Raw genomic sequence first — 18,792 nt, 5'->3', positions numbered from 1 at the left:
TTCTCCACATCCTCATCAACACTTGGTTATTATCTGACTTTTTGATTATAGGATAGCTCCTTTTTTGTTGTTGTTATGCATCATTGTTCCACCAGCTTTACTGAGATATGATTGAGGTGTAGAATGTATCATTGTATAATTGATATATAACATTGTATAACATTATATACAGAGTGATGATTCAATACATATGTATATTGCAGTTAGTTCCTATTTTATGTCTTATACATCCCTAGTTTGTGCTTTGTTTGGTTTCTTTGAACTGACAGGAACATCCTTTAAATGCCAAGTTTGCAAAAATGTTAAAGTATATATATAGATGTTTGTAGATATATAAATTTGTGATTATTACTGATTAGTTGACTTTATGTAGCTCCAGTGTCCTTGAAAGTAAGGGTAAAGTGAACTCTCAGATTACTCAGTATGGTTATATAGTTACCTGCCTGCTGACCTGTCTTCATTCACTGACCACCATTTAGGAGTCCAGCATTGTACTCAGGCTCTGAGTTCAAGCACGCTAGTCCTGCCCTCACTGGCCTTATGGTAGTTCTGGGGTTTTTAGGTTAAACAAATAATAATAAGTATAAATACAGCTTGAGACACACTTAGATGATTTCAAAGCCTGGTAATGGGTTACACCTCTCTCCTGTGAATCACAAACACTGTTCCAGTAGAGGATGTAATCAAGAAAACACCCATTATTTAGTGTAAGAATGTGGCACTAGAAATAGCCACAGTCTGTCAGAGCAGAATAGGAAGCTCTATCTCAGGTTGGGTCAGGAAGGACAAACATTGGTGTCTGGAAAACTTCCAAGAGGAGGCGATGAGTGTAGATGATTGAGGAGGAGGAGCGGGGTGTGCAGTCTGTGGGAGTGGCTTGTCTGGGCAGAGGGGTGGTTGGAGGCTGGCATCCTGTCCTCACGTGCTGTGTGTGTTACAGCGCACAGTACACACCTTGGCAGGTTTTTCTGTGATTAACCAGATCTCTTCTCCAGCATATTCATTTTTTAGGAAGGATAAACATTAACTGCTTTTTCTCTGTACTTGTTTTCTTTAGTTCCTATTGAATTTCATCTCTCTATCTTATACTTAGTATTAAAAGAAGAAATAACACTACCTGTCAGATTGTGACATGCTATGAGTTCTAAGATATACTATGATTTTAGAGATACTAAATTGTAAACAAAACAAAAAGTGCTTCTAGGATCCATACAGTATAATACTTGTGTTAGATATGTTTAGTTTTTTTTTAAGTGAAGGTAATCTTGCTAGAACGGCAGTCACATGCCTTTTCAGCTTTAATTTTAGGTGATGCCTTAAAAAGTCTACCATCCAGATCAATACCAGCTTCGTTTATCTGGAAAGCTTTAAATCTGCCATGATTATAACGAAATTAGCTTTGATTGAAATATTGGAGATTACAACAAATGAATTTTGCTAAGATTAGAAAAGATAAGGTTTACTAGACTATAATACAGAGCTTAAAAACTGAAGTAATGTTTAGTGACTTTTGGATGAGTTATCTGGGCGGTCTTAGCTTTTACAATTACATGTCCAGACTCCTAACTGTGCCATTCTTGCCTCTCTCTCCTCCCCCACCCTAGCGTGCTGATCTTACTTGTGAGCTGAAAAGTCTGGGTATTTTAAAAGTGCCCCAAAATAGTGTCATTCCATCATTCATTCTGACAGCATGTTCATCAAGGACTGCTCTTGAGAGCAAGTGAGCACAAGCCGTGCTTTTATGAGTGCATGCTAACGGGGCTGCTTGGGGCCCATGGTGGGAGGTGAGCATGCCGATACCAGTTCTGGCTAGAGTTCTGGCATCCAGAAGCCAATGATGTAAACACTCACTGCCTCGTGGTGTTGAGAACATACTGCGGGCTGCTGCAGCAGGCAGAGGAATAAAAATACTCTGAGGAACTGCGGGAAGCAGAGCACTCTACTACTTGTTAGTGAACTATAGTATTAGCACGTAAAGGGAAGGTGGTTAAAAAAAATATTTTAACTAGTTTGAAATTTTGATTTACAATGCATGATTTAGGAAAATATATTCTTAAATCCTGAAAAGCATTGTCTGTGAAATTACAAAATGTATCATTAGAAGTATAAAATGTGTGTAAACAAGAATAAAAATACATTCTGGCTCTGTTGAAACTGGGAAAGCATTAAACTGTCCCTTCAGTTCTGGACATGTTTGCACCAGATGCAGGAATTACTGTTTTTTTCCCCAAATTCTATAGATTCCAGGCCATTTATTTCCATATTCAAAAGCCCCCAATATTATAATTTTCTCTTATGCGCAGAAATAACTGCTGAACTTCTTGTAAAATTGAAATGTATTTATAATATCTAAGAAGAACAGACAAAAAATGCTTTTTCATTGAACAGACTGATGTATCTTAGATTATGTTCAGTATTTCCTCTGTGGTATGGTATGGTGGAGGCTTTCTATCCTGCGTATCATTCATGGAGTCAACCAGATGTTGGTGTGCCTACCATGCCTCAGATACTGCCGAGGCAGGGGGAGATGTGGGATTCAGAAGGGGATTGCTTAGAGCCTAGTGAGCAGGGGAGAGACATGTTAATACTGTGATGTAAGTAATAAAGATAGGCATGAAGAGTAACTGGATCACAAAGGACAGAGCATGTAGCCTCCCTGGTGAGAGGAGGAGGTGAAAGGGAGGCTTTGCAAAAGTGGTAGCATATGAACTGAATTTTGGAGGGTGAATTGAAGTTTACAGGCAAGCGGACGAAGTGCTCAGGGACAGCAGCCTGAGAGAACTCAACTGGAGTTGAGGGAGCAAGACTCAGTGTGTGAAGGGGCTGGGACTGGGAGGCCAAGAAGGTTATGCTGCGTTGTGTCTGCTGTGCTGGGAGCTGGGAGCTCACCGTGGAGGCTGTAGGCTTTGTCAGAGGATATTCTCGGGAAATCCAAGCCTCAAAAGCTTCTCTGGGGAAGAAGGTAGAGGTTCACATGAACATTTGACTCTTAAGTGCTCAGTAGAGAAACCTGTTTCCTGTTTATGTACTAGAAAAAAAAATCATTTGGGAAGGGCTGCTGTTCAGCAGTGTGGAACTCCTGAGTGTTTTAAGTAAAGGAATGACTTCATTTGGAAAGTGAACTGGCAACGCCAGAAGTGAGGTTGGAGTGAGGAGAGGTTGGTGGCAAGGAAACCAGTTGAAAACTGTTACCAATTTTGGGTACATAATATCTGATCATCAATATAAAGATGTTTAATCTCAAAACGAATTTAGGGCACTTTCAAGAAAACTATTTTAATAGTGAACTAAAATACTTAATTGACAGCTGAGATTTTAAGTGAGAGGAGGATTTTGGGACATGCAAGTTTTGTTTCTGACTTTGATCAAAGAATAAACTGAAATATTTCATAATACTGATTAAAGAAAATCTTTGGTTTGAATTGTACTTCAGGAGTAATTTTTTTAAAATAAATAAATAAATAAACAGAGAGAGAGAGAGAGGCAGAGACACAGGCAGAGGGAGAAGCAGGCTCCATGCAGGGAGCCTGATGTGGGACTTGATCCTGGGTTTCCAGGATCCCACCCTGGGCTGAAGGCAGCACTAAACTGCTGAGCCACTGGGGCTGCACAGGAGTAATTTTTTTAAAGATTTTATTTATTTGGAAGAGAGTCAGGGGGTAGTGACAGAGGGAGAGGGAAGAAGCAGGTTTCCTGCTGACCCCGACATGGGGCTCAATCCCAGGACCTCAAGATCATGATCTGAGCCAAAGGAAGACACTTAACCGACTGAGCCACCCAGCCACCCCAGGAGTAATGTTTTTTAAAAAATCCCTTCTAGGGGCACCTGGGTGGCTCAGTTGGTTAAATCTGACCCTTGAATTTAGCTCAGGTCTTGATTTCAGGGTTGTGAGTTCAAGCTCCATGTTGGGCTCCATGCTGGATGTGGAGCCTACTTAAAAAAATAAAATAAAAAAGAAATCCCTTCCATTTTGATCACTTTAGATCTTAGATCAAAATGGTAGGTTTATTTTAAAGATTAAGAAAAATACTGGACAATTTTTTTTAACACATGATGTATTTTCATGTTTAAGGGCCATTTGCATTTTATTATGATACATTGTTGTATTTGCTCAGCCAACTTTTTAAAACTTTTTTAAAAAACTAGGCTCTAAACCCAACGTGGATCTCAAACTCATGACCCCGTGATCAAGAGTTACACATTCCATGGACTGAGCCAGCCAGGCGCCCCTTCCTCAGCCAGTTTTTGAAATAAATGGGATATTTGGTCTTTTTATTATCACTTTTTAGGAGCTTTTTTATACGTTAAGATTAGCCTTTTATTCGTAATTTGCATTGCAAAAATTTTCCCCTCAGTTCGTCTTTTTTGCTTGAATATATCAATCTTTTTTTATAGTGTCTGGTTTTTTAACTAAAGCCAGAATGAGCTTCTGTATGCCAAGGTTATAAAAATGAATTTACTTGGTTTTATTCTAGAACTTTTATAAATTTATGATTTATATTTAAATATCTGAATTAGGGATCCCTGGGTGGCGCAGCGGTTTGGCGCCTGCCTTTGGCCCAGGGCGCGATCCTGGAGACCCGGGATCGAATCCCACGTCGGGCTCCCGGTGCATGGAGCCTGCTTCTCCCTCTGCCTGTGTCTCTGCCTCTCTCTCTCTCACTGTGTGCCTATCATAAATAAATAAAAATTTAAAAAAAAAAGATAAATAAATGGGATTAGGAGTACACATATGTTAAAAAATAAAAAATAAAAAAAAAATAAATATCTGAATTAGTAGGAGGTTATGCTGGTAAAGGATATGTGATACGAATCCATTTTTTTTCCCCAGATGGGAATTTTATTTTTATTTTTTTATTTTTTTTTAATATATATATTTTTAATTTTTATTTATTTATAATAGTCACAGAGAGAGAGAGAGAGGCAGAGACACAGGCAGAGGGAGAAGCAGGCTCCATGCACCGGGAGCCCGATGTGGGATTCGATCCTGGGTCTTCAGGATCACGCCCTGGGCCAAAGGCAGGCGCTAAGCCGCTGCGCCACCCAGGGATCCCTCCAGATGGGAATTTTAATTGTTCAAACATCAGTCATTGCATAGCCTTTTGCTCTCCTCAGTTTTGAGATATCTCCATCATTTACCATTTTCTGTTTCTGGACTTCATAATTTGTTCCATTGATATATTTATGTACTACTGCCATATTGTTTCGGGGCTTTATAGCATCTGGTAATGCTAGTTCCCTTCTTTTGGAATTTTCCTGACTTGTTTTTCATTTTAATTTTTCTACATGAATTTTGTTTATTCATTTTAACTTTATTATTTGTGTAGTCTCCATACCGAGTGTGGGACTTGAACTCACAACCCTGAGATCAAGAGTTGCATGCTGGGGATCCCTGGGTGGCGCAGTGGTTTGGCGCCTGCCTTTGGCCCAGGGCGCGATCCTGGAGACCCGGGATCGAATCCCACATCAGGCTCCCGGTGCATGGAGCCTGCTTCTCCCTCCGCCTGTGTCTCTGCCTCTCTCTCTCTCTCTCTGTGACTATCATAAATAAATAAAAAATTAAAAAAAAAAAAAAAAAAAAAAAGAGTTGCATGCTGTTCCAACTAAGTCAGTCAGGCTCCCCTCTACATGAATTTTAGAATTAGCTTATCTGTTTCCCAAAACTAATCCTGCAGGCATTTTGGTGTGGGTGGGAGGAGTGGGAGGTGGAGGGAATTGTTTAAATTTACAGGTTAATCTTCTTATGATAGTAACTTTATGTTGTAACTTTAATCTTTTCTCTTACAGATGATATTAACCGTGTTCTTGAGCAACAACGAACAGATTCTAACAGAAGTTCCTATAACACCAGAAACAACGTGTCGGGATGTTGTGGAATTTTGCAAAGAACCTGGAGAAGGCAGTTGTCACTTAGCTGAGGTGTGGAGGGGAAATGGTACGTGTTAGACACTGCAGATATAAGTGCATAATATTTATAGAATGCAAGGTATTGCTTCTAGTTCTTAGTTATCTGTGGTAATGAACTGAGTAATTAAAACCACATTACATGGGGTAAGAGTTTACAGATGCCTTTTGTAAAAGATACGTGATCTGTTCCTTACTGGTGCCATCTGAGATAAGCTTGGAAAATGGATGCAGCTCTTCTGTGAGATCTTTTTTTTTAAGATTTTATTTATTTATTCATGAGAGACACACACAGAGAGAGAGGTAGAAACGCAGGGAGAAGGAGAAGCAGGCTCACTGCAAGGAGCCCGATGTGGGCCTCGATCCTGGCACTCCAGGATCATGCCCTAGGCCAAAGGCAGGCGCCAAACAGCTGAGCCACCTAGGCGTCCCTGTGAAACCTTTTTTGATCTCACTGTGAACCATATGAGAGTTCTTTGTCCTCTGAGGCTTTACAGTGTTTTGTTTGATATGTGTTGAGTTGTTCATCTACTTTTCATTTCGCCTCTGAAACTTCAAGGCAGAAACACTTATATTATTTTTCCCTGTGTACAACACCTGTTAAACAGTAGGCCCTTGAAAAATATTAAGTTGTGAAGAGCAAATGCAGTTGACCCTTGAATAACATGGATTTGAACTGCTCAGGTCCACTTGTGTGTGGATTTTTTTCAGTAAATATAGTGGAAAATTTTTGGAGATTTGCAATAATTTGAAAAAACTGGCAGATGAACCACATAGCCTAGAAATACCAAAAACAACAACAACAACAACAACAAACAAACATGTTTTCACTTCTCTTAGGCGTATACTTAGAGTAGGATTGCTGGGTGGTAAGGCAGTTGTTTAACTTGAGGAATTGCCAGCCTCTTTTCCAAAGCAACCATTTTACATTCTCAGCAGCAGTAAATGAGGGTTCCAGTTTCTCCACATTCTTGCCAACACTTGGTATTATGTATATGATTCTAGCCATCCTAGTGGGTGTGAGTGGTATCTAATTGTGGTTTTGATTTGCATTTCCCTAGTGACTAATCATGTTGAGTATCTCTTCATGTACTCATTGGCAATTTGCATATCTTTAGAGAAATGCCTATTTATTTATTTATTTTTAAAATATTTTATTTATTCATGAAAGACACAGGTAGAGAGAGAGGCAGAGACACAGGCAGAGTGAGAAGCAGGCTCCATGCAGGGAGCCCAACTTGGGACTCGATCCCAGGTCTCCAGGATCACACCCTGGGCTGAAGGCGGTACTAAACCACAGAGCCAGCCAGGCTGGCTGAGAAATGCCTATTTAAATCCTTTCTCCATTTTTTTAATTGAGCTGTTTTTTTTATTATTGAGTTATAAGAGTTCTTTGGTTTTGGAGTATAACTGACATAAAATGTACTAGTTTTATATATACCTAATGATTTCATATTTGTATATATTGTGAAATGATCACTTTAGTTAAGTCTAGTTAACATCCATCAGCATACAGTTAAAAATTTTTTTTCTTGTGACAAGAACTTTCAAGATCTACTCTTTGAGATCTTGAAAAGTTTTCAAATATGCAATACAGTATTATTAACTAAAGTCACCCAGTAAGAGTTCTTTATATATTCTAGACAAAAGTCCCTCATTGGGTATGTGATTTTTAAATATTTTCTTCCAAAGTCTTGTGCTTTTAATGTTCTCCTTAGCATTCAGAACAAACATTTCAGGGCACATTGAGAGGCGTTTGACTTTGGTAAGTGTTGGGACTATCACTAAACCAGAGGTAAGAGGATAGGTCCTCAGTTATCAGTCTGATAACAGTGACAGGAAGCAGTGGGACAGTTACATAATGACAGTGTGTTGGGGGACTGGCAGTAGAGCCTGATCATTCTTTTTTTTTTTTTAACCCTGATCATTTTTATTGTTCCTTCTTCCCCAACCACTTAGCATCTTGTTCTTTGTTACTTGTTATCGCTACTAAGTCCTTACCTCCTTCTCCCTCCTTTTACTTTTCCGGGAAGGAATAAACTTTTTCTCTAAGTATCATTGCCCCAGTTGGTCCCTGGTCATGAAGAATGCTCATCTCCATTACAGGAGTCTCTCAATGGTGCTCTCCTTATCTCCAGGCCCACCTGAAATCCTAACCTGTTGTTTTACCTCACCAGGAATGAGGACTAATGCCTCACAGCAGAGGGTCATTGCATACTACATTTGCCATGGCTTTTGTATATGCCGTTCTTATTGTCTAGAACAATCCTTAGCACCCACCCCATCTTTGCTTGACTAACTTCTGTTCACTCTTTGCCTCTCAGCCCTTGCTTGAATGTCAGTGTTAAGTGTCGCTCCCCTGTGCTGCAATGCTGTTGTTGTATTTATCAGAACATAATGCAGTCATGTTCACATCTCTCATTGGATTACAATTCCTGAAGGCAGCAACTTGTCTGTTCACTATCATATCCCCTCAGTAAAAACTTAAATTGTTGAGTAAAACAGCAAAGCTGGGTCTTGAAAAGTTATTTTCTAGTGTGTAAGATTCAGAGAAATGGGAAAGCACTTAGAACAGCCATTTTCAGTCTTTCTACCCTTGAAAAACCCTTACAGTAATTTTCAGGTTTCAGAGAATCCTTGAGTAAGAATTATTGTACCTACAACTCATATTAGTATGATCAGTATGTCATAAATATAATATTCCAGTATAATTGTCAATGCTTTTGAGAAGAGACTGCTTCTCTGTGGATCTGTATATTAGTTTGCTAGCCCTGTCATAACACAGTACTACAGCCTACAGGGCTTAAACACCAGACATTCATTCTCTCCCAATTCTGGAGGCTAGAGATGGGAGATCAAGGTGTTGACAGGCTTAGTTTTTCCTGAGGCCTCTCTCCTTGGCTTATAGATGCCACCTTCTCTCTGTGTCTTTCTTCTATGCATGTCTGTCCTAATCTTTTCTAGTCTCTTCATTGTATGAGGAAAAATTGGATTTAGGCCCACCCCAGTGACCTTACTTTTACTTAGTACCTCCTTAGAAATCCAATCTCCAAAGAGTTACACTCTGAGGTTCTGGGGGTTAGGAGTTCAAACTATGAAATAGTGGGGGGGACACAGCTCAGCCTATCACAGTCTCAGTTTGGCCAGTGTATCATATTAGCCTGCTATAATTGTGCTTCCAGGGACGCCTGAGTGGCTCAACAGTTGAGCCCCTGCCTTTGGCTCAGGGCGTGATCCCGGGTGCCTGGGTTCGAGTCCCACATCGGGCTCCCTGCATGGAGCCTGCTTCTCCCTCTGCCTGTGTCTCTGCCTCTCTCTGTATCTCTCATAAATAAATAAATAAAAATTAAAAAAATAAAGTTGTGCTTCCCTCCCCACACAGGGCCAGCTCTATTGCAAACTAGGTGTGGAGGTAGAACCTTCAGCTTTTCCTTTTTAAGTTTCCTACTTGATTTTATTTTTGCCTTATCCAAGAACACCTGAAAGTTTTACCTTACATTCCCATGATAGGAGATGCTAGTGAGGCACAGTATCTTTCACAGGTGTAAGGCAGTGAAACTTAGCTTACTTTTTTTTTTCTTTTCTTTTTTTTAAGATTTATTTACTTATTCATGAGAGACACAGAAAGGCAGAGACACAGGCAGAGGGATAAATAGGATCCCTGCAGGGAGCCTGACGTGGGACTTGATCCCAGAACTCCAGGATCATGCCCCGAGCCAAAGGCATACACTCAACTGCTGAGCCACTTAGGCGCCCAGCCTACTTTTCTTAAAATGGATTTTTTCTTTGAAATATTTAATCCATAAAGGGAAGCAATAAATTTGTTAAATAACTGACTTAGTATAAAATCAGATTTAATGATTATAAAGTTATGCTCAGGGGTTCCTGGGTGACTCAGTCGGTCTAAGTGTTGGACTCTTGGTTTTGGCTTTGGTCATGATCCTCAGGGTCCTGAGATCAAGCCCTGCATCAGGCTCTGTGCTCAGCACAAAGTCTGCTGGAAATTCTCTCTCCCTCTGCTCCCCTCTCTGAGCTTACGTGTGCATGCTCTGTCTCAAAGTATAAAATCTTAAACCTTTTTTATTGGCCTGTATACATAAAAAAGTGTTATTTTCAAAACTAAAACTGTAGAATGATATTTACTTCTTTAAAGTTCACTTTGTGCTTGGATTTTTTGTGCATATACTCAGTTGTGTGCTGAACTTGAGCTAAGCAAACACAGATTTCATTTTCAACTGAGACCATTTCTGTCCTTACTCTGACGTTTAATAAACAAGACCGAGCTTGCACGCATGTCAGGAAGGTGCAGTGTTAGCAGCAAAGTGTGTGTTACCTTGCTGTGAAAGGTGGGACTCTTTTCTTTATAGAAATCTAGAACTTATCTGAGGCAGAGCAATTTATCACACTGTGAATGTATGATTAGACTGCAGCCTGTAAAGTTCTTTCTTTGTCTTGGAATCTACTTCTCTAGGCAGATTTAGAGACAGCTCACTTCTCAGGATAAACGTAGAGTACGGTCTCTCACCTAGCCATATGCTCATGTGGAAGGTGACGGTGCTGCTGTGTCATCCTGCCACTCTCAAGTCACTGCCTGTGAGCCTTCCTCATTTCCAAGCACAAGCAGGAGTAGGAACATTTCAATATTTCCTTTTTTCCCTTTAACTTGATATAAAATCTACATATCATAAAAATCACTATGTGAAAGTGTACAATTCAATGATATTTAAGACATTCACGGTGTTGTGTAGCCATCACCAATCTGTGTTCCCTCCATTCCTTCCTCCGCCAGCCACTGGCAGCCACTGCATGACTATCTGGCCCTGTGTATTTGAGTATCTAGGTACCATATAAATGGAATCATAGAATTATGTGGCTTTTTTGGTCTGGCTCCTTCACTTAACCAGACCAAATATTTACAAGGTTCATCCATGTTGTAGCATGTCTCAGTACTTAGTGCCTTTTTTGTTTTAATAATATCCATTGTATGAGAGACCACGTTTTATTTATCCATTCAACAGGTGATGGGCATTTGGGTGGTTTTCATTTTTTGGTTGTGATAATGCTGCTGTGAACATTCACGTGCAAGTGCTTGTGTGGACATATGTTTTCACTTCTCTTGAATGTAGGCCTAGGTTTAGAGTTTCTCTTATCTCATACCTTGTCTTCAAAAATTTCCACTTTGGGCTTCCAGGAATGTTTGTAAAACACAAACACTAATAAGATGTAAAACAAAAAGGCATAAATAAGCAAGAACTTACCCCCAAAATATGAAAATTCCACAATTCACTTTTTACCTACACAAACCACAGTTGTCAGTGTTGGTAACAGCAAAGAGTGGGGGCGGGGGGAGAGCTCCCAAAGCATAAATCTCTTTAGAATGAGAACTTCTCTCCAGTTTCCTATTACAGAGCTAGAGGTTATGATAGGTCCTATGAATCAGTCTTTGGTATGTGAGGAAGTGTTGGGGGATATGTTTCTGGAGAAAAAGGCTAATGTAGTCAGCCTGTGGTCCTCCCCTCCATTTGCCAACTGCCTGTTTGAGAATCAGGTAGTAATTGAGGTGGGGGGCAACCTGGTGACACCACCTCAGCTAAGCAGCCAAGGCCAGCATCACAGTGATCTGTCATGGTGATGGCACCATGGTCAAGAGGGATAGGACCTTTTGGGTAGTGGGATGGGATGAGAAGGCACCCAACCACTGTGGAGTTCTCCCCAAAGCCCACCATCTCAGTCTAACCATGGGAATAACACTAGACAAGTCAAAGTTAGGGACATTCTGTAAAATACTTGATCAGAACTCCTAAAACTGTCAAGGTCATTAAAAAAACAAAAACATGAGGAAAGGACTGAACTGTTATAGACCAGCAGAGACCCAGGGTTTAGACAACTAAATGCAATGTTGTTTTCTGGTTTAGTTCCCGGAACAGAAAGAGAACATTAGGGGAAAAACTGGTGGAATGCAGATAAAGCCTGGAATTTAATTAACAGTAATGCACCAGCGTCAGTTTCTTAGTTTTGACAAAGATACAATAATTAAGATGTTAACATTAGGGGAAACTGGGTAAACTCTTTACTGTCTTGGCTACTATTCTAGAGGTCTGCTAGCATTCAAAAATGAAAGTTATTTTTATATATTAGGTAAACAAAATCTGTAAGATACAAAGAATAGAATTAAGATTTACAAGACCTCTGTGGTGACGTTAAAAATCATAGAAGAACACAAGGTGCCTGAACAAAATGTAGAGACAGAACCACATTCATGGACTAGAAGACTCGATTTACAAAGATTTTGGATCTTCCCCAATTTTTTTTATAAATATGATTGTAGTCAAAAGCCTGCATTTTAAAAAAGAACTTGACAAGCAGCTCCTTTAAAATATATGAGAGCAAAGGGCCAAGCAGTGCCAAGACAGTTTTAAAGATAAACCAAGTGAGGGGACGTAACCTAGCAGACAACAGTGATAGTGGGGTAGGCAGTGAAGACTAGCATCACCACGAGGTAGGTGGCAGCCCACAGAATAAAAGAGCCCAGGGCTATCCAAGGCCTGTGCAAGGTCAGAGGTGGCAATCACAAGTCTCCAGAGGAAGGAGACAGGAGTATGTAAATGATGCTGGGACGATTGATGATTCAAGTAGGGAAAACAATGTTCCATAAAGACAATGAAAAGCAGTACTTTATCATTTGTAGGAAAAAACTATAGAATATTCTTTGACCTTGGAGTAGAGAGGATTTGTTGTACAAAAAACTCAGAAAGATTGATAACTGCTTATATTTAAAAATTTTAAACTTCTGTATAATGAAAGGCACCAACAAAAAATTAAAAGACAAGCCTATTTTGGGGGATGCCTGGGTGGCTCAGTTGTGAGTGTCTGTCTTGGGCTCAGGGAGTGATCCCAGGGTCCCCTGATCGAGTCCCGCATCTGGCTCTCCATGAGGAGCCTGCTTCTCCTTCTGCCTGTGTCTCTCCCTCTCTCTGTGTGTCTCTCATGAATAAATAAAATCTTAAAAAAAAAAAAAAAAAAAGAAGAAAGAAAAAGGACAAGCCTATTTTCAATATATGTAACCAACCAACCCAGGGTTAGTATCCAAAGTATAAATAGTTCTTCATATACCTAATAAGAAAAAGGCACACAGCCCAGCTTTTTGGTTTGTTTTGATTTCTATTTGTACATGTGGTGTGGTTCTAAGCAAACTAGCAAGAAACCTATGAAATGGTACCTTGTAATTTTAAGTTATGTTAGTGCTCTTCTCAAGAGCACTGTGCCAATACTCTGAGTGGGGGGAGGGGGTTGCTTTTTTTTAACATTTGAAGTGTGTTAGTACTTTTGATTCTTAGAACTTATTTTTTATTTATTATCAACTGGGTAGTTTTTGGTCTCTGCAGGTGCTTGCCAACGTTCACATCACTGGTACCTGAGTTGTAAGGAGGTACCCTGCCCCATCCTGCGTGTATCTGATTGCCACACACAACATCTTAACCGGTGATGAGGCTAGACCAGTGCGTTAATGTGTTTCTTTGAAGAGTAGGAGTCACACTGTATCCTGATAAATATTCTAGAGGGCATTTTTCAGTGTTCCCGATTTCATGTTGTAGAGTTGACTTTACATATACTTCTTGTGTTTATGTGCTATCTAGATTATTTCCTGGGAAATTAGATTCTTGCTTTTACTTCATTCAAGTTAAAATTTAATGCTTATAATACCCTTGAATTCTAATATATATGTGTGTGTGTGTACACTTATTTAAATCTATTTTTATTTTTTACTTTTGGTTGGAGTCATTTTGTTTCTGAAATAAATAAGATGTGGTTTTTTTTTCTAGAGCGTCCTATACCTTTTGATCACATGATGTATGAACATCTTCAGAAGTGGGGGCCACGCAGGGAAGAAGTGAAATTTTTCCTTCGACATGAGGATTCCCCAACGGAGAGTAGTGAGCAAGGTAGATAAATGCTTTCCTCATTTGTTAATTCTTGCCATAAAAGTTAAGTAAAATAGGAATAAATGTTAAAATAACTTACATCTTTTTTTCCCTTCACTCACAAGTGGTGAGAGATAGAGTTGGTGTCTGCCATTTCTGTGACTTCTATTACTGCAGTCCACAGCTCCTCCACATGGTGTAGGCCTTGCTTCATTCCCCGAACCCCAGGCCATGCAGGTGATACAGACTCAAACATGTCAGGAGGCCTGTTGTTTAAAGACATTGTTTTTGATAATACTGGATGGGTCAAATATCAAGATTTTAAGAATAAATAAAACCTTGAAAGGTTGAGAAAAATTCTGAGAAGTGTTTCTTTAAAAAATTTTAGAGTGAACAAGACCTTTCTGAGTATAACACTAAGCCATAAAAGACTGGTAAAGCAAATTATTGAAAAAAGAGAACCCCTAAAACTGCGTGGCAATAACCACCCTAAGCAAAGTCAAAAGACAAATTATAAACTGGGAAACAGCATTGATAGCTCATATTGCAAAGGGCCAACTACCTTTATATATGAGTTTCTAAAAAATTGAAAAGGAAAATCAGTTTTTTTTTTAAAGGCAAAATGTAAACACACATGGTTATAGAAAAACAAATTTACCTGGCCCTAGGTTATGTGAAAAGTGTTACTCCTGAGAAAAGAAATTCAGGGGAAGCAGTGAGTTAATTTCTCCTGTTAAACTGGTGACGACTAGAATGCTTACTGACAGTGTTGGCAAGGAGGTTGAGAAACAGGCACTCTTCCATGCTGCCAAGGGAGTGCCAGTAGGCAGCTTCTGCAGAGGGCAGTTTAACAATATCTGTTAAACTTACAGAAGCACAGTCTCACTTCTGAGAATTTATCCTAAAGCTGTGCCTACACACACACAAAATAACGTAGACGTAACATAGCTCCTGAGGCATTGCTCGTAGGAGAGCCTAAATGCCTGCTGTCAGCATCGGGTCAAAGAAACGACGGTACATCCATAACCATGGGCTGCTCTAGTCAGAAATAGGAAGAAGCTCTGAGCCCTGACCCCCACTCCCCATCTCCTGAACAGGTAAGTAAATAAACAGAGTGCAAAACCATATGCACATTGTGCTGCACTCTGTGTGACACAGACAGAAGCCTAATTCTGTACCTCTGTATTGGCTTATATGTGCATAAAGTGTCTCAGGAAACAATGTAAGAAAATGGTAATATTGCTAGCCTGGGGGAAGGCTGTAGGACGGGCAGGGACGGGGTGGGGGTGGGGGGGCGTTGCGGTGGGAGGGCAAGTTGTTGATTGTATACCTGTTTGTTCCTTTTGAATTTTGGACCATGGGAATATGCTACCTATTTTTGAATTTAAACAAAATAAGAGAATCTTTTTTTTAAAAGCCTATATATACACTGTGCAGTTAAGAGACCCTTGACTTGCTATTTAACAGTGATTGTGGATTACTTCTGGTATTTAAAAAAAATAAGGGATATCCTTTTGTAAAAAAAAAAAAAAAAAAGAAAGAAAAGAAAATACCTGTATTGCAAGTTATCTCCTTTTATTTATATTTTATCATAAAGGACATTTTGCCCTAGGATAAGCTACTAGCTACTTTATTTATTTATTTTAAGATTTTATTTATTTATTCATGAGAGACAGAGAGAGAGAGGCAGAGACCCAGGTAGAGGTAGAAGCAGGCTCCATACAGAGAGCCTGATGTGGGACTCGATCCTGGCACTCCAGGATCAACTACTAGCTACTTTATAACCATCTTTCCTTAGCTATAAGTATTGTTCTAGTGCTATTTCTTACAATGTGCCATTACTTCTGGGTCTTACTCCATCCAGCTGCTGGTCTCTGGATTCAGACCAAGGCTCCAGGTCCAGCCCTTCATCCACTTTTTACCTTAGACAAGGGCCCAACCTCTCAGGACAAAAGCCTCCTGAGAAGGAAAACTAGACTAGTTGACAGCTAAGTGCTATTCTAGTGCCAAGAATTTATGTTAGCTCTCTGCCTGAACTCTCCAAATACTTATACCCCTCCTCTACCTAGCTGTACTTAAATTTAAAATTTCATATTTTACTCTTACTGATATGTGTACATAATCCTTAATGTCTTGGGTGGAGGGCTGAGGGTGAGGTCTTATTTTATTCTCATTTTATAAAGTTTAGAAGTTTTGGGGATACTTGAGCTAACTGTTTGGAGTCATAAGGAAGGTGACACTGCTCACCTTCCAGTTGAACTTCATCATCACCTACAGTGCTACTCAGCTAGTGGTGCTGACACAGTGTGTGCAGCAGACCAGTGGGAGGAGGGGATTTTGAGCTGCATGGTCTGAAGGGGACAACTGTCAGCACAAAGCATAGTACTTAGAAAAGGCATACTTGGGGACCTTGAAAGATGAACAGGACGTAGAGGGGAGCATGCAGACCAGGATGAAGGAAGCTGCCAGGGAGGTGTAGTGACAGGGATTCCCAGGTTGGCAGGGACCATCAGTCAGGACTGGAAGAACCAAATTCATCATACCTTGCATCACTTTACAAAACCTTCCAGCAAAATCCCTGCCTCCCTACTTGATACTTCCCGGGTTAGTTTAGATGATATTTGTAATAGGACCTTCCCCATCTCTTCAGCCTCCTTCCCCATCCCTTCTTTCTCCCTTTCAGCCACATCCCTTCTTGCATCTTCATATTCTATGGTCCCTAACTCACAAGCCCCCCACCCCCAATGCTCTACCCTCTGCCTTATTTCCTCTTCCCATGCTTATGCAAACTGCACCTATCTCTCAGAGCCCAAGTAATAAGATGGCGAGTGCTTTTGGGCCGCTGTGGTGGCTCAGTCAGTTGGGCTTCCTGCTCTTGTTTTCCGCTCATCGTAGGATCTTATGGGTTGTGGGATCGAGCCCTGTGTCAGGCTCTGTGCTTAGCGGGGAGTCTGCTTGAAAGATTCTCTCCCTCTGCCTCTCCTCCCCACCAGCCCTGTCTCAAATAAATAAATAAACCTTTTTAAAGGGGGGGGAGTGCTTTGTTCCCTGATTTGTTTTTGTTCTCTGAGCTTCTCCTGTTTGTATTCTAAGCAGCCAGAGTCGAGGATTCAAGAACATGTTTCCTCTGTGCTTCCCACAGAGCTCAGTATAAGGCAGTTGTCACCATCTGATATTATTTAAAAGGGCTTACATTTGAGTGTGTATTACGTAGAACTACAGCATATACATAACAAGAAGTGAAAGAACTCCCTCACCAAAATGATGAGAATTCTCTATGTGGGAGCTAGAGGAGAGCATAGAGGATGTTCACTTCAATTACTGATTACACTTGGGGAAACATGCTTGAAGTATAAAGTAGCTCGATGAAGGCCATCTGCAGAGCATACACTACAACCCAGGAGCTGGTGCACTGGAGTTGGGAGCGAGCTGCTTACTTAGTGTGGATCTTGGGCAAGTGACTCCGAGGCTCCTGCCCTCACCTCATTTGCAGGGTGCATAGGGCTATGACTGCGGTTGGTGAGGTGTACTGACACGGTGCTCAGTAGGGCCAATGCACAGGAAGCACTCACCAAATGTCACCTCTGACTGTTCATTTTTTTCTGACTCCAGAATGCAAGGTCATCTTTACCATCAAGATTAAGTGGCACTTGGTATAATTTTAATGTTGTGGGTTTTGTAGTATTCCAACTTCTTGGTAGCTTGTTATTTGGAAGAGGGAGAAATTGTAGAGTATTAAATTAATCTGAACACTTTATTCCTTAAAAAATACCAAGAATAATTAAGAATCTAATTTACCCTGTAAGCTGATAGATGCCATAGTCTAAGGGTGTGTGTGTGTGTGTGTGTGTGTGTGTGTGTGTGTGTGTGATTCCTGCTACTAGGAAACTACTCTAGACTCTACAACGTTGCTCTTGTGTGCTGTAGGACTGTGTTTGGCTGCATGCCATGCCACTCAAATCTGTTTAACTTCTTTTTGAATTTTTGCTCCCTTTTTCGGACATTCTATTATTATCTTCATCTTTCCCCATCAGATATACTATGTATTTGTTCCTGTACTCTGTATCTTTGCTATATACATAAAAAGAGTAAGGTATTTTTATTCCCCAAGGACTAGTCTTTGCCCTCTAGGGGACAATATCACTGTCTTTGAGAATGCATGCTTTAAAGTGAAGCAAGCCATACCTCCATTATACCATTTTTCTTCAAATGTTTCAAAGTAATAGGAAAGAAAGAGAAAAAAGCATGTTGTCCTGTCTTTTTGTTTTTTAACATGAGGTTCATGTGCTTTTGAAGTCATGGATTTTAGGTACTAAAGCATGCTCTGGGATGCAGTAATTCTCAAATGACATTAAGGAACAGCTGTAGAGATGAGTGGGGTAGGGGCTGGCACTGGGCACATCAAAGACTTTGGCCTCTGTGACTTGAGTTACCAGGTGCACAAGCATGCAGTAGGCTTTATTTTATTTAAAAGATATGGCACATATAATTTCTACAGTTGAAGTTTGAAGCCTTCTTGGGGGAATAATTTAATTTTTGTGGAATAAAGGAGAATTCTGAAGATGTCTAATTTGCACTGATGTCCCGTGTCCGTTGCGACCCTGCCTGTGAAGATGAGTTGTGCAGCAGTGTTCTTATTGCTGGATATTAAGTTCTGTTTTAGTCCCTGCTAAAATATAAAAAAGTCTAAAAAATATTTAATAAAAATTAGTTGTGGTAAAATACATATAGCATAAAACTTACCATATTGACCATTTTTAAGTGTTAGAAATCTTTTGATATGAGTCAATTTCAAGATTCTGAAATAGAAGAAAAATTTCATTTGAACAACTTTATAAAATTATAAAGCATTTTTTCAACTGTGTCAAGTGTTGAGTTGTTCAGCATGGTATTTTTTACTTGTGTTGCATAAATAATTAGTGAAGAGATGGGAGAGTATCATCTTACTCGTGTATCTTTTAGTAA

At 40.0% G+C, this 18,792-nt stretch overlaps 1 protein-coding gene across 3 annotated transcripts in view; it reads left to right on the top strand.

The window, feature by feature from the left end:
* Nucleotides 1-18,792, top strand: part of PPP1R13B (protein phosphatase 1 regulatory subunit 13B) — an 89,323-nt gene that overhangs the window by 31,203 nt on the left and 39,328 nt on the right. For all 3 annotated transcript variants that reach the window (XM_072762423.1, XM_072762422.1, XM_072762421.1), the window contains exons 2-3: nucleotides 5,789-5,936; nucleotides 13,729-13,848. In XM_072762423.1, the coding sequence (XP_072618524.1) occupies nucleotides 5,789-5,936; nucleotides 13,729-13,848 (268 nt within the window). The remainder of the gene's footprint in view (nucleotides 1-5,788; nucleotides 5,937-13,728; nucleotides 13,849-18,792) is intronic.

This window comes from Vulpes vulpes, chromosome 6, assembly GCF_048418805.1.
Source record: "Vulpes vulpes isolate BD-2025 chromosome 6, VulVul3, whole genome shotgun sequence".
Lineage (NCBI taxonomy): Eukaryota > Metazoa > Chordata > Mammalia > Carnivora > Canidae > Vulpes > Vulpes vulpes.
The sequence above is the reverse complement of the archived record's forward strand: the minus strand, read 5'-3'. Positions and strand labels throughout refer to the sequence as shown.